The 14,754-nt window shown below is 45.6% G+C and overlaps 1 protein-coding gene across 1 annotated transcript in view; it reads right to left on the reverse strand.

The window, feature by feature from the left end:
• Rerg (RAS like estrogen regulated growth inhibitor) overlaps positions 1-14,087 on the reverse strand; it is a 107,900-nt gene extending 93,813 nt beyond the window's left edge. The window contains exons 1-2 of the mRNA XM_059258725.1: positions 13,643-14,087; positions 7,991-8,160 (exon numbers count right to left, since the gene is read on the reverse strand). Of these exons, the coding sequence (XP_059114708.1) occupies positions 7,991-8,051 (61 nt within the window). The 5' untranslated portion in view covers positions 8,052-8,160; positions 13,643-14,087. The remainder of the gene's footprint in view (positions 1-7,990; positions 8,161-13,642) is intronic.
• Between the last annotated feature and the right edge of the window lie 667 nt (positions 14,088-14,754).

The raw sequence follows: 14,754 nt of genomic DNA on the forward strand, positions 1-14,754 counted from the left end.
AACAAAGATCCATTTTCATTCTCTTTACTTCTTTGTCTGTGTAGACGCAGGAAGATAGACTTCTCTAACAACTCAGAAGTTAAGTTGATTGCCGGCAATTTGCCTCCTTTTGGCCTAATCCTTTAAAAACTGTTCTTCTAACCATTAACTACAGAGTCATCAATGGACCTAACTTCTTGTAACATTTTGAGGGAAGCAAGGCGTGGTGGCTCACACCTTTAATCCCAGCCCTCCTGGAGCACAGGCAGGAGGATCTCTGTGAGGTCAAGGCCAATCTGGTCTGCATATGAGTTCCAGGGCAGCCAGGGCTATGTAAAGTAATCACATCTCAAAGCAAAACAAAACAAAAAATAGACAATGACAACAACAACAAAAAAAGCAAACCAAAAAGGAAATATCTACATATATGCGCAAATACACACACACACCTTGCAAGTTCTTACACAGGAAAAAGGAAACATAATCTACCCTTTTCTTTACCTTGACTGATGTTTGTAGAATATTATCACTAAATCTATGCTTGCATTGTGGTGATATTTTATTTGTGCTTTGATAAATAAAGCTTTCTTGGAGAATCAGAGGAAAAAGAAGCCATTACAAGTAAACAAAGAAGTCAGGCCGTGGTAGCACACGCCCTTAATCCTGTCACTCAACAGGCAGGATCTCTGTGTGTTCAAGGCCACACTAGGAAACAGAGCCAAGCGTGGTGACACACGCCTTTAATCCCAGTACCAACCGTAGAGGCCTGGAGGTCTGTACAGACAGACAGAAAGTGACAGAGCTGTGTAGGAAGAGGAAGTGAGGTAGCTGGGCTAAGAGAGTCAATGAGAGGGCAGAACATCAAGGCAATAAAGGCATGAGTAAGACAGGAAGTAGCTTGCATTTGGAAGCTGCAGAGTTGGTGATGTAAGGTTGGCTGGTGGCTTTCCCTATTTCCCTGATCTCTCTAAGGCTTTAACCTCTATATTTAGCTCTGTGTTTTTTATTTAATAAGACCATTTTAGAAATTCATCTACACTACACTCCCAAATTCACTATGGCATTATTCTCAATTACCAAGATATTAAACAACCAAACTAGCCACCAATGGTCAATTAAGAAAAGATGTTTATGCAACAGAGTACTTTGCAGCCTAACATGTATCAGGGAATCCTGTTTGTCCAACAACTTTGACACCAGAGTACTTTATGCATAGGAAGAACAGCCAGACACAGAAGGACAAAGGCCATCCCAACTAATCTCCATGGAAAACATAAAAGAGCCAAACCCATACTCAGAAACAGAAGCAAATGGCCTTTACAGAGGCCAGGGCAGGGGTGGGGACAGGGAGAGGGGAGGTGCTGATCAAAAGGTACCACATTTGATTTATTCAGGAGACACAAGTTCTGGTGGCATATTGCCCACCACGGTGACGTTAATATTTTATTACTAACATGGTAACTTTATTACTAACTTATTAATAAGTTAATTATGTATAACTCAAAATGTCTGAGAGACAATTTCACCTGTTCTCACCATAAAAGAATGATGAATATTTGAGGAGATAAGGGCTGGGGAGATAGCTCCATGGGTACAGTGCTTGCTTCATAAGCACAAGGACCAGAGTTAGAATCCTTAGCATTCATATTAAAAAAATCAAGTGTGGGGACAAACACCTGTAATCCCTACTCTGGGGGCCAAGGGCAGAGACAGGAGAATCACTGGTCTGGCTAATTCTTGATCTCTAAATTCAGTGAGAGGCCCTGTCTCAAAACATAAGGTGGAGGCACAGCTGAGTGATTAAAGTCATATAAAGAGAACATATGCACTCTTGCAGAGAACATAAGTTCAGTTCTCAGCACCTACATCAGGTGGCTCACAACTCTAGATCTAGAGGATCTGATGCCCTCTTCAGGCCTCCATGGAGTTGATTTAGCCAAAAATCAACTTGTTAAATTTTCCTGAGCAATAACAAACATAGCTAGACCATATATTAACATTAACCTGCATGCATTTTATGTGAAATACAGAAAAGAATAAAAAGGTTATGAGAGGCTAACAAGCCTCCCAGTCCCCTACATCTTTCTTTTCTTTGGTCATAAGTACCTTGACAACAATGTTTAAGAAGCAACATTCAGGTAGGAACAAAACAAGTCTAAAAGACAAAGAATCAGTGTGATATAGCCACTTAAGCAATCAAAACCTTCTCGGCAACCTAAGGAGACTGAACTGATTGTACACAGGACTCGCAAGTAAATTCTGGTCATAATGTGCACACATATTTTCAAATAGTTTAGTGTGTATACCAAAAATCACATCTAAAATCAGAATCATTGAGATGGGGATGTGACTCACTTGGTGGAGTCCATGCTTAGCACGCATCAAGTCCTGGGCTTCATTCCTAGCACTGCACATAAAACTGGGCATGGTGGCACACACTTTCCATTCCAGAACATGAGAGGTAGAGGCAGAAGGATCAAGAGTTCAAGGTTATCTTCAGCTATATAATGAATTTGAAGCCAGCCTGGGCTCCAATGAGACCCTATATCCAAAAACTAAAGTAAAATAAAAATTGTTGCTGTTTCATTAAAGTAAAAAGTGGTAGACAAGAAGAAGAAGGAGAAAAATGCCCTTGGGCCAAGGGATGGGAATATCACAAGCTGTTTTGATTTGGCAGCCAGTTTCTAGCCCAGAAATCTGAGTGTACGATTTAAGCTTGCACGAATGAGTGCATCAGTTGGCTTTTGAATTAGAGGATGCATTACTCAATCAACTAGACTAGCCCTTTCACGAAATACATTTTGTAATGGCACAGAGTGTTTCAGTTCTGAAATGAGGGTGTCAACTGTGAAACCAAATTTAAATTTTCAGTTGTTTTTCGATCAACCCTTCCCATACTTGCTACAATCTGAATAACGTGAATCTAGGAAACATTTAATGAAGTGTTTGTCTGGTGTCTTCTGGGCTTTGGCAGGGCTTTTTGCTTTAATTACTTGGAGCCTGTCAAAATATAGACTGAGACACTCAGGAGGGAGGTGTGAGTGCCATGTTTATTCGTGGTCTACCATTGGCTAGTGGAGGAAAATGTTTACCCTGCTGGGGCAGAAGCCTAGCAAAGCTGGGAAACCATAGCCTCCACTGTGTCACACCCCCACCGTGCTCAGCATGCTGTCTGAGCTCATGTGAAGACAAGCCTGCAAGGTGAAATTAGACTGGATAAAGAGTCTGTGCCCTACACCAGGCCGTGTGCATGCTGTCACATGCGTATCATACACACGCCCCTCACTTATGATATTGGTCTACCCTAGTAATTAGCACATTCCTAAATTGTGTCCTTACTGGTATTTTCATGGTCAACATGTCAACTAGAAAGTTCGGTCCAATTTTTTTTTAAACCCAGAAGACCTATCTATCACTTAGGATTAGAAAGTCCTCCACTACATACCGGAAGCACTTTCAAATGGAAGAATGTCAATATATTAGTGAAATTAATATATTTCTGATTATTTTCCCATGATTTAATATAAAGTTATTAAGTATCATTATAACCATCAGTGGCCAAGCTGTAATTGATGAACTAGACTTTGGACTCATAAAAGATCTCTCTCTCTCTCTCTCTCTCTCTCTCTCTCTCTCTCTCTCTCTCTCTCTCTCGTCTTTCTCTGTCTCTGTCTGTTCTCCCCCAACCCCTCTCTGTGTGTATGCACATGTGTGTGTCATATGTTGGTATTACTGAGGAAGGGTATAGTTTGACCTTAAGTCTTTTGATTTTCAGTGAAAAAACAAAATATCCAGTAGAATACATGTTTCTTTTTGATTTAATTTATTCACCAGGGAATTTAGAAATCAAAAGATATATGAACCATCTTAATAATATGAGCAAGCATATGCACATCTGCTCCATGTCATGATCTGCACTAAGAGACTTGCATGCAGTCACTCAGTCTTGATGACTGAGATGGGCACTACTGTGTGTTGCCCATAATTTAAATAATTGAGGAGTGACTTGCCTCACACTGCCAAGTTCGCAGAGCTCAAGACTCAGACTGATATACATGTCTTACAGTACATGGACAATATGGTCTACATACCCCACAATACATCAGTGCGTGGGCGAGAAAGCAGAGGGGGGACTGAGACCGAAGCCCCTTGAGCAATTCAGACCAAGTCAAATCAGAGATGTTCCGTCTCTACAGACCCGAATCTCAAGCTGGCTCCCTGGGAGGTACTCCAGTGACCTGGAGAAAGATCAGATTGTGTAGGCCCAATAGAGGATCACAGTTAGGTGCTGGAGGCACCTGAGTAAATCACGACTACAGTACACTCCAGTATGTACAATTTCTTACAAACTTAAAAGAGTTAAAGTTGGCCTGGCAGAATGGCTCAGCTGATCCAGTCCTGGTATGCAAAGGAAGGAAGACCCTGGGGCTCCAGACTCAGAGCAGTGCCCTGGTGGCATAATCCCAGCATTAGGGAGGTAGAAACAGGCAGATCCCTGGGCTCACTGGCCAGCCAGCCTAGCCAAATGGCAAACTCCTGGCCAACAAGAGAAACTGTCTCAACATACAAGATAGCTACCAACTGAAGATGTCCGAGGCTGACGTCTGAACTCCACATGGGCACACAGACACATGGGCGCGCACACACACACACACACACACACACACACACACACACACACACACACGGGGGGGGGGGCAAGCAAAGATTACTTATAAGACAAACGCAGGCTTTTGGGCCGAAGGGTGGCTATGTCGTATCCTGACCAGGCAGAAACCAGGTAGGGACAGTTTAAGAAACTAGAGTAAACATGAGCTCAGTATTGCTACACGGCGTTTTCAGAACTGATAGATCAGTCTGTGGTTGTTTCCACTGAGCTGTGGCCAAGTTCAGAATTGTCTCCCAGGCCTCCATCTGTGAGGAGATTGTGAGACTGTGCAGCCTTCTCAACGAGGGGTGTGGCTCAGGTCTCAAGAAAGCATTCAAATGTTGAAATAGGAAAACAGAGTCTGCCTAGAGAACAAACAAGTTATGTTAAAGACAGGTTGTCTGTTATGGTCATTTTCACCGCAATGGGAAGAACCAGGAGTGGTGGAACCTGAGCCAGCAGGATGGCTCAGTGGGTAAAGGCACTTGCCACAAAGCTTGACATCCGGAGTTCAACTCCCCTCTCCAACCTCTCCTTTAGGAGAGAACTATGTCTCACAAATAGCCCTCTGGCCTCTACAAATGCAATGTGCGCGCTCTCTCTCTCTCTCTCTCTCTCTCTCTCTCTCTCTCTCTCTCTCTCTCTCTCTTTCACACACACACACACACACACACACACACACACACATACACACACGCACTATAACGTTATGTGTGAACAGTGGGAGGAACGTTTGCAGGGAGGATGGAGAAATGGATCCAAAATGACTTATTTATTCACCATCAAGACACAGACTTGGTAAGGACCGACATGAGCAGTCTCAGCCTCTGCTTTTAATATGAACAATAAGAAGCTCAGGTCATCCAAAGTTGCTCCTCTAGAGTGGGTGCATCTTTGCCCTGGATGTAGAGAATCACCCACAGGAAGTGGGAACAACCTGGGGGTCTTAGTTATCATACAGACTCTCAGAAGACCCGAGGTCAGAGGCAGGCGGAACACAACTGGTTAGAGCCAACAGACTTACCCAGAACACCGGGAGGGAGGGTAATGCCCCCGACCCATTGGGAAGGAACCTTGGGGGAAGAGCAGTTGTGTGGAGCCCTTAAAAGAATCCTAAGAGGATCACAGGATGACAGGTTTGTTGACTCACTTTCTCGGGAATTGATGGGTCGTGACCTTAGCAGAGGCAGTCTCTGCAGAACAGCTACAGAAGCAGGTCAACATGTTTAAATAATGAATGACCAAAACAGACAGGAAACTCAGTGTCCATATTCATTAAACTTGAGAAAAGACAAAGATGGCTGGACACAGATAGGTGGGCTTAAGGGAAACCCTGTCAGGAGGGAATGATGGGAACAGGTGCTACAGTAATGGAAACCACTTCGGAGGTCCACAGAGGAGACTGATGGCCCAGCTCAGGTAGTGGTCAGCCAGGACAGGAGGGTCTGGTTCACTCTGAGGTGCTGAGGATGGGGCGTGGATGGGCATTCACAGACCAGACACTTCTTCCCTGAGGCTGCATCTTCAGTCTATATTATTTTTACTATCCTAAAATTAAGACGTTTATTTATTTGGGGTGTGGTGTGTGTGCAATCCATGTTGGGATGTGTGGTGTGTGTGCAATCCGTGTTGGGATGTGTGGTGTGTGGGATGTGCAGGGGCTCCAGCAGGGCATTACGTGTTGTTTTTTCACTATCTAACTTCCTTGAGAAAGGCTCACAGAGCCTGGTACTAGGCAGGCTGTCTGTCAGCAAGCCCGGGCAATCCTGCTCCATCACCTATAGCTAAGGCTGGGGATGGCACTAGCCGCAGCCAGCTTTTTACGCCAGTGCCAGAGATTCAGCTCAGGCACCTCATGCTTGAGCAGCAAGCCCTCCTGCCCTCCCAGCCATCCTGCCAGCCCTGTGTTCAGCTTTCTGAACCATGCAGAAAGGCTTGGAAGAACTCTTCCTCTGATTCCTCCTGTTGGAGGTAGGAAGAGAAAGAAAGGAAGGGAGGGAGGGACAGAGGGACGAACTGTTAGCAACACAGTCTTCCCACCAGCCCTCTCCCCAAGCCCCGCCCTCCGCCCTCCGCCCCCACACACCTTTCTATCCATCCCACAGATCCCATTCCCGCCACCAGAGACACTCCCTGGGGCAGTTTCCTCATTCTCCAGATCCTTCTACCAGCTACAGACGGAGGTTCTCACGCCATTGGGAAACCGAAGGAGATTAAAAGGGGAGGAGCATGGGCATCTTCAGCCCTGGCCGGGCTGTTTTCCTTGTTTGGATTCTGCCAGAGGCAGGAACAGCGGTGGAAGAGCAGGGTCGCAGAGGCAGAGCCCAGAAAACCCAACAGAGACAGGACTTACAGCAGGGCAGACGACTGCTGGGACAGCCAGGAAGACAGAAGGCCACAGAATAGAAGGCGTGTGTGTGCTTGCACTGTGAGTGTGTGTGTGTGTGTTTCTTTAAAAGCATATAGATTACCTGTGTGGGGATTAGCCGGTTTATTTCCTGGCAGGTTTCTGTCTACCCACTCACACCCACCAGGGGCGTTTGTGTTCTTGCTGACAGCCAAAAGCGCTGTGTGGCTTTGGTTCCTTCCCATGAGACACCAAGCAAGCCCTCATTACTGGCAAAGTCATGGGGTGTTAGCATTTGGCCAACATCTCCTTCGGCACACACTTAACTTAAAGCATAGGGAATAAGAGATGATTTGGGTCTCTGTTGTGAGACTCTGTCTCAAGGAACCTAGGGAGTGGGGCTGTTGCTCAGGGATGGAGTGATGGCCGAGCGGACAAGGACTTGACTTTTGCCTCCTTAGCACTGCCAAAGAAAAGAGGCCTCTACATTATTGATGTTAATCAGAATTGCTAATTTAGGTTCACTCCAGAGGCCTGGCCATAGCTGTCTTGCTCAGAAGTTTGCACTACTACTTCTCAATGTCCTTCTCCTGCTAGAGACTCACTGGGAAGAAAACAGCCCTGTCACTGACAGACAGATTCGTTCAACAAGCACTTACTGGGGCCCCAACATCTGCTTGACCTTGGACCGTTTTGTTGAGAATATACAAACAAATGAGACGTATAATCGACCCCTTGAGATCTTCCATTTCCAGGAAAGAAGGGACATTTTATGAAATTTCCACAATTTGATTTCTTTGCAGGCTGTTTATGATCTACCTAGTTCTTTGTATGTCATCAGCAAATTTACTTCGTCATAAATAAGCAGAATTTATGCGTTGTCTGTGAAAAATAAAACTTCTAGATACAGAGGAAGGACAACAGGCAGAACATGAAAGATGCTGACTACTTACCTGCCCCATCCCCATGTTGTCACCAACTCACAGATCCTATAAACGCCACAAGAAGGACCTCACCTGACTTGCCCACACCTGCTCTCCCAAAGATGGCCAGTTTGACCTCTGCGCTCTTCGCCATGGTCTCTGGTGACAGGATTTGCTGTTCAGACTCGGGATGTAAGTAGATGGCTTCAGTGGCAGCCTTTAGACTCACTGCATCATTGTCAATTACGAAAGGGTCCAAAATCCTTAAAAGAAAACAGTTGGAATTCTAAGTGACAAACGAATCCACGTCTGTGGAACATCAGGTACACACCAGTCACCCTCGGTCTTAGTTTATGTTCCTGTCGCTGTGATAAAATACTGTGGCAAAAGCAACTTAAGGGCGAAATGGTTTATTGTCGTGCAAAGTTCAAGGTGTAGTCGATCATGGCAGGCAGAAGTCAAGACAGTAGGAACGGGAAGCGTTGGTCACACCACACCTACAACTGGAAGACACTAAGGAATGAAGGCTCACTGCCGCTGCTGCTCACCTCACCTCACGGTGGGTGGGGCTTTCCATCTCAGTGTCATCAAGGTAAGCTCCCACAGGTGTGCTCGGAAGTCTACCTCTCAGGTGATTTCCAGAATTCCACCACGTTGGCGGTTACCACTGACCATCAAACCACACAAGTTACGTATCTTCTGATTTGGTTTTCACCACTGCCCTGTGAGAGGCCCTAGTTACTCACTCTAAACCACTCAGTAGGTACAGTTGGGACTTAAGAATTTAGAACTGGGCTGGAGGGATAGATTAGTGCTTAAGAGCAACTATGGATCTTTCAGGAGACCTGAGTTTGGTTCCCAGCCCCCTCATTGGGTGGCTCACAACTGCCTGTAACTCCAGAGAATCCAAAGTCCTCTTCAGGCCTCCATGGGTACTTCACTTACGTGCACACACCTTCAAACACACATTGCATAAATAAAAATAAATCTTAAAAAAAAATTTAGAACTGTTTGGTTTTAAAAATGTGCACATATAGTATACTCTTTCAAGGCACTTCTACTATGCTTTTTATGGATAGATTGTTTCTTGGCATAATTGATAACAAATGCTATGTGAATAAATGCGTTTATCACCTGCTTATAAATCCTCAACATATAAACACACATTGTCTTAGAGTTTCTATTGCATTAACAACACACCAGGACCATAAGCAAGTTGGGGAGGAAAGGGTTTGTTCAGTTTATGTTTCCTCATTACTGTTCACCACTGAACAGGGCAGGGACTCAGAGTAGAAACCTGGAGGTGGGAGCTGATGCAGAGGCCATGGAGGGGTGCTGTTTACTGGCTTGCTCCTCATGGCTTGCTCAGCCTCCTTTCTTATAGAACCCAGGACCACCAGCCCAGGGATGGCACCACCTACCATGGGCTGGGCCCTTCCACATCAATCACTAATTGAGAAAATGCCTTACAGCTGGATCTCATGGAGGCATTTCCTCAGCTGAGGCTCCTTCCTCTCTAATGACTCTAGCTTGCGTCAAGTTGACAGGCAAAACCAGCCAGTATACACATGATGGGAGAGGCACTTTGGGATCTCTTTAATGAACAATATACATTCATCTCAGTCAACTTCATCGCCACACAATTCAATTTTGTATTTCGAGGTTAAATCTCAGTGCACACTAGATCAACAGGGTAAATTATGCAACAGATACACATAGTTCAAAAGCCAATAAATATATAATATCCAAACAATACTTCTATGTTTTGCTGGGTGTGATACCCTAGTACACAAAAGGATGAAGTATGCTCCACATTCAGAGTCCTCTTTAAAGATGACCTCAGGCAAGTTGGTTTATCACACTGTCCTAACGCTCCAGCATGGCATTGGGTGCCTTTGCTCATTGTATATAGGCTGACGCTTAGTCATGACATCTGGGGTTCTTGTTAACTGAATTTTATGCTGTGCTGGGAATTGAATCTAAAGCCTCATTCATGATAGTAGGCAAGCATCTCTATCACAAGTTATACCGTCAGCTCAACATCTGGGTTCTTAATACTGAGGAAGTATAAACTTGGGAAAGGCCTTGGGTAGACCAGTCAAGGGAATCTCCCAGTTATTACCCAAAGATTTTCCTCTGTCAACTAACCGTTCTGTGTCCGACTGGTCAATTCCAGGTGTTCGAGATCCATTTATTTCCTTTGTAAGTAGTGTCAGCTTTTTCCAGTTAGAACTTCCTTGCCTACTGTACTGGGCTCTGACATGTCTCCTTGTCAGTTCTGCCTGCGCTGTCCTGGTTCTTCTCCATAAAAACAAGGCATTTCTCTCCCTCAGATCTGGCTCTGCAGCCTGACAGTCCTCAGGACTCTCCCCATCCTAAGCTTCCACTTTCTAGGAACGCGAGGGCCAGCTGTTCACGCATTCTTCAGGGGACAAATGAAAAAGCTTGCTTAAGTTCTTGACTTTTCCCTCTCTCTCCCTATCACCATATGCACAGCTGTCCCCAGGCACTTGCTGTGTCAATGACTCTAAAAACATGGAGTTCCCTTCTTCACAACTTGCCGTACAACCTGACAAACTGTCACGACAGAAGTTCCCTATGTGTTCGCCATGGTGGCCCCTAGCACAGCCAATCAGGGGAAGCCTTACATCTTTCCCACAGGCTAAGGATGCCCACTGTCTGGACTTCTCCACCCACGCTTCAGCCATAAACTCAAAACCTCACTTTTATATATGTTAAACTCGGTGGCACTGGTGTTCAGAATTCATTCACTGTTCTAGTTTGTAAAGTCATGTTTTGCTGGGCATGGTGGTGCACACCTTTAATCCCAGAATTGAGGAAGAAGTTCAGAAGTTCGAGGTCACTATCAGCTGCGTAGCCAACTTGAGGCCAGCCTGGGCTACAGAACTTTTCTCAACCACGATCTCACAATCTGTTTCCTAAATAATTTAACTGATCTTGTCCAGTCCAGTATTTTGGATATGCAGATTTTAAAAAACAGCCTAAGAAAGGGAAAGAGGAAACAGAACTCCCTCTGAACACATATCCCACAAAGAGGAGTTAGTTCCTAGTTCCCTCTTATCCTTCTTTTTATGTGTTTGAGCCATTAATGTGGACCTAACATATTTTGATGAGCACATCTCTAAAGCGTGGGTGCTTCTGAGGGAAGAAGAGGTGGGTGCTTCTTCCAGACTTTCCTTCCAGCTCCAAATAGGAAACGAGAACCAGAACTTTGCAGTGATCCTCAAAGATCTTCCAGATCTGACCCCATCCTTTGTTGTTGTTGTTGTTCTTACTCCTTTTTTTTTTATTTTATTTTTTTTTTTTTTATTTTTTTTTTGATTTTTTCGAGACAGGGTTTCTCTGTGTAGCTTTGCGCCTTTCCTGGAACTCACTTGGTAGACCAGGCTGGCCTCGAACTCACAGAGATCCTCCTGGCTCTGCCTCCCGAGTGCTGGGATTAAAGGCGTGCGCCACCACCGCCCGGCCCTTTTTTTTTTAAATTAAGAGATTTTCTATTCATTTTACATACTAACCACAGATTCCCCCTCCTCCTGCCCCCCAGCATTCCCCCCAACACACCCCCCATTCCCACCTCCTCCAAGGCAAGGTCTCCCATGGGGAGTCAGCAGAGCCTGGTAGATTCAGTTGAGGCAGGTCCAGGCCCCTCCTCCTTGCACCAAGGCTGCACAAAGTGTCTCACCGTGGGCACTAGGCTCCAAAAAGCCGGCTCATGCACTAGGGACAGGTCCCGATCCCAATGCCTGGGGGCCCCCCCAAACAGTTCAAGCTAAACAACTGTTTCTCTTATCCAGAGGTCCTAGTCCAGTACCATGGGGGCTCCTCAGCTGTTGGTTCACAGTTCATGTGTTTCCACTAGTTTGGCTAGTTGTCTCTGTACTTTTTCTCAATATCCCTTGCTCATAGAATCCTTCCTCTCTCTCATGGATTGGACTCCTGGAGCTCTGTCTGGGATCCGGCCATGGATTTCTGCATCTGCTTCCTTCAGTCACTGGGTGAGGGTTCTATAATGACCCCATCCTTCTGGCTAAAGGCATATACTTCCTTAGGTGCTGGCCTGTAACCCCAGCATTTGGGAGGCTGGAGTGGGAGGATCTTGAATCCAAGACCAGCTTGGGCTACATCATGAGTTTCAGGCTATTTCGGGCCAACTAAGCAGAGAGTGTGCCAAAACAAAGCAAATTCCTTATCTGTCATTTTATACGTGTCCACTAAGAAAAGGCCTTATATTTAAGGTTTACATATTAAATTTGTTAGCTGTATTTTAACTTACGAATAGCTGCTGACTTGTATTTCTTTGAAACATAGAGCATGTTTACATCAGGAACATTCACAAATGATTTGCTATTTCATGTAAAAGTGTCATTCCTATATACCTAAAATGTGGTTATATTCTTAATGCTTCGTAAAAGTAACCATCAAATGTATTTCTTAAAACCAAGTCAAATATTTCAGCAACTCCTATTGGCCTGTGAAGCTCATGGAAAGAGAGATGATGTGGGTTAATTTTCCCCTCTTTGTAACATAATAAAGATCCAGCTGGCTACTGTCAGCCTCATGCTATGTTTAGAAAAATCAAAGGGAAGATGCAAAACTGACCCCTAGAGATGCCTTCACATTTTATTTCCACATGAAAAATTGACAGAAACCATCAACGTGTCCACTGTTGTCATAGTAACGTAAGGCAAGTTCCTGTTGAATTAGGAACTGGAGACCTTCTAGCCTTCAGATCTGAGAAGACTCATTGGTTCTAACACATGGAACTATTCCTACCATGCCAGAAGTTCACTCTCAGAGCAGAGGGCTTTAGTGGGGGCAAGACAAACAAACAGAGGACTTTCAACTTCCTGTTATTCCCAATCAGAAAGTCACACCTACATTTTTAGGATATGAAAGACGGAGCATTTTTCTATGCATAAAATCATTAGAGCAAATATTAGGGTAAAGGAAAGTGTTTTTTTTTTTTTTTAATTTGGTACTACTGATGCATTCATTAACTCACCCCACACAACTATATACAAACCCAAGTGGCTACCTGTGGGGATTCTGTTAGACCTGTGACATTTGTATTTCTAACGCTTCATTCATCTGTTTATTTACTTATCAAAAGGTTTTGCTCCCAGTAAATCATTTCCCAGACCGTGCTTATCAAGGTCAGTGTTTTCCACTTCCTCTGAGGGGGGTGGGGGCATCTTTATAACTACATTTTAGTGTTTTTATGGCTTCCTAAAAAACAACAACAACAAAACAAAGTGCAGCTGCCCAGGGCAGCTAGGAGCCCAGTCGGATGGTGGAAGTGAGATCGCTTCCCTCTGAGCCAGACCTCTCCTGAAATCAAGATTTCTCAGTTTCTCTGCTAGGAATTTTCCTTCCTCTTATCACAACGCAACACCCACAGCAAAGAGGCTGTAACTGTGCAAGCCCCCGGGCTATCTCGTTAACCTGAAATCAACAGGTTTGCAGCAAGAAGCAAGCCCACAGTGGACTTCAGATCTTGCAGATTTCAGGCTCCACAGCAGGGAGCAGATGTCCCCTACCTCAGAAGGACGCCCTTAGCTCAGGACGCGCTGTCAAGCCTAGTGCTGGCGTTCACATCCCTCTCAGAGAACTCCAAAGTCGCCTTTGGCGAGGGACCCCGCAACCTGGAGGACAAACCCAGGGACTGAGCTCTCGGGGACTAGCACTCTGTCCGCAGGGAGCCACCTGGACACGTGTGTCACTCACCTGTTCACTCTCCAGGCCGGGGAGAGAGCCGCGGTCCTCTCCAAGTTCGCAATCCGGCCCCGGAGACGGAGAAGCCCTCTCACGCTGACCCACGCAGGCTGCGGCAGGCGTTTGAGAGCCAGAGGGCGGCGATCGCGGGTGGGAGTTACCGCGGCTGCAAGTGTGGTGCCCGGGCGGGGGTCTCCTCCCTTGCGCTCGCACAGACTAGCTGCCGAGAGACTGCGGCAGGACGCGAGTTCCTGCCGGCCGCTGCGCTCCGCCGCCGGGATGCTGCAGTGAGGCGCTCGGGCGTCCTCTGCTGGACCAGCCTGCTAGCTGAGCGCCCCACAACCCAGCCTAGCTCAGCGCCAGGCCTGCAGGCTCCAGCTAAGTTCTTTCTTGATTAAAAAGCATCACTTACGCAGTGTTCTCTACGCCTTGCTTCAAAGGATCTTGTCAATACGCTTTGGGAATGTGTTCAGTTATTCTCATGATAGTCAAGAGGAAGCAGAGGATGAGAGAGAGGCGGAGTGGGGGGGAGAGGGGGGAGGCTGGTCCAAGGCTAGTAAATGACTGGGAGAAAATCCGGAACGGATCGGAAACAAATATACTTCAAAAGATATAAACACCAAATTCAACTGCAATTCATGTTTGTATATATGGTAAAAATCTCCAGCGCAATCAGTTCTCTCGGCAAGACCAGCATTTATAAGATTTGCCTTGGCGTCCTGTCCTACCCAACTGTGTTCAAACCCCAACAAAGATAATTAATATTCATGCTATGCTAAGCTATGCAAGGCCTGCTTACATCCTTCATCTCCTTTGATATTATCTCTTTGAGGTAAGCAAGGCCATTGTAATTGCAGTCTTTGACAGGGGAAGAGGAACTCCAGAGAGGTTAAAAGATTCCCAAAGACAGTGATATGCACGAACAAAGCAACAGGAAATGTCTATGCGGGTCTCTTCCCTCATTGCAAATCTGGGCTTTCTTACTAGAGTATCTGGTGGCTTACAGAAATCAAGGCAACAGGAGGAGGTCAAACCCGATGGAAGGGAGGTCACTATGGAAGCAGGACTTGCCAGGCAGGCTGGATAAAGACGGTTGTACCTGTGACAGTCATGGGATGTGTCCC

The sequence above is a fragment of the Peromyscus eremicus genome, chromosome 3, assembly GCF_949786415.1.
Source record: "Peromyscus eremicus chromosome 3, PerEre_H2_v1, whole genome shotgun sequence".
Taxonomy (NCBI): Eukaryota; Metazoa; Chordata; class Mammalia; order Rodentia; family Cricetidae; genus Peromyscus; species Peromyscus eremicus.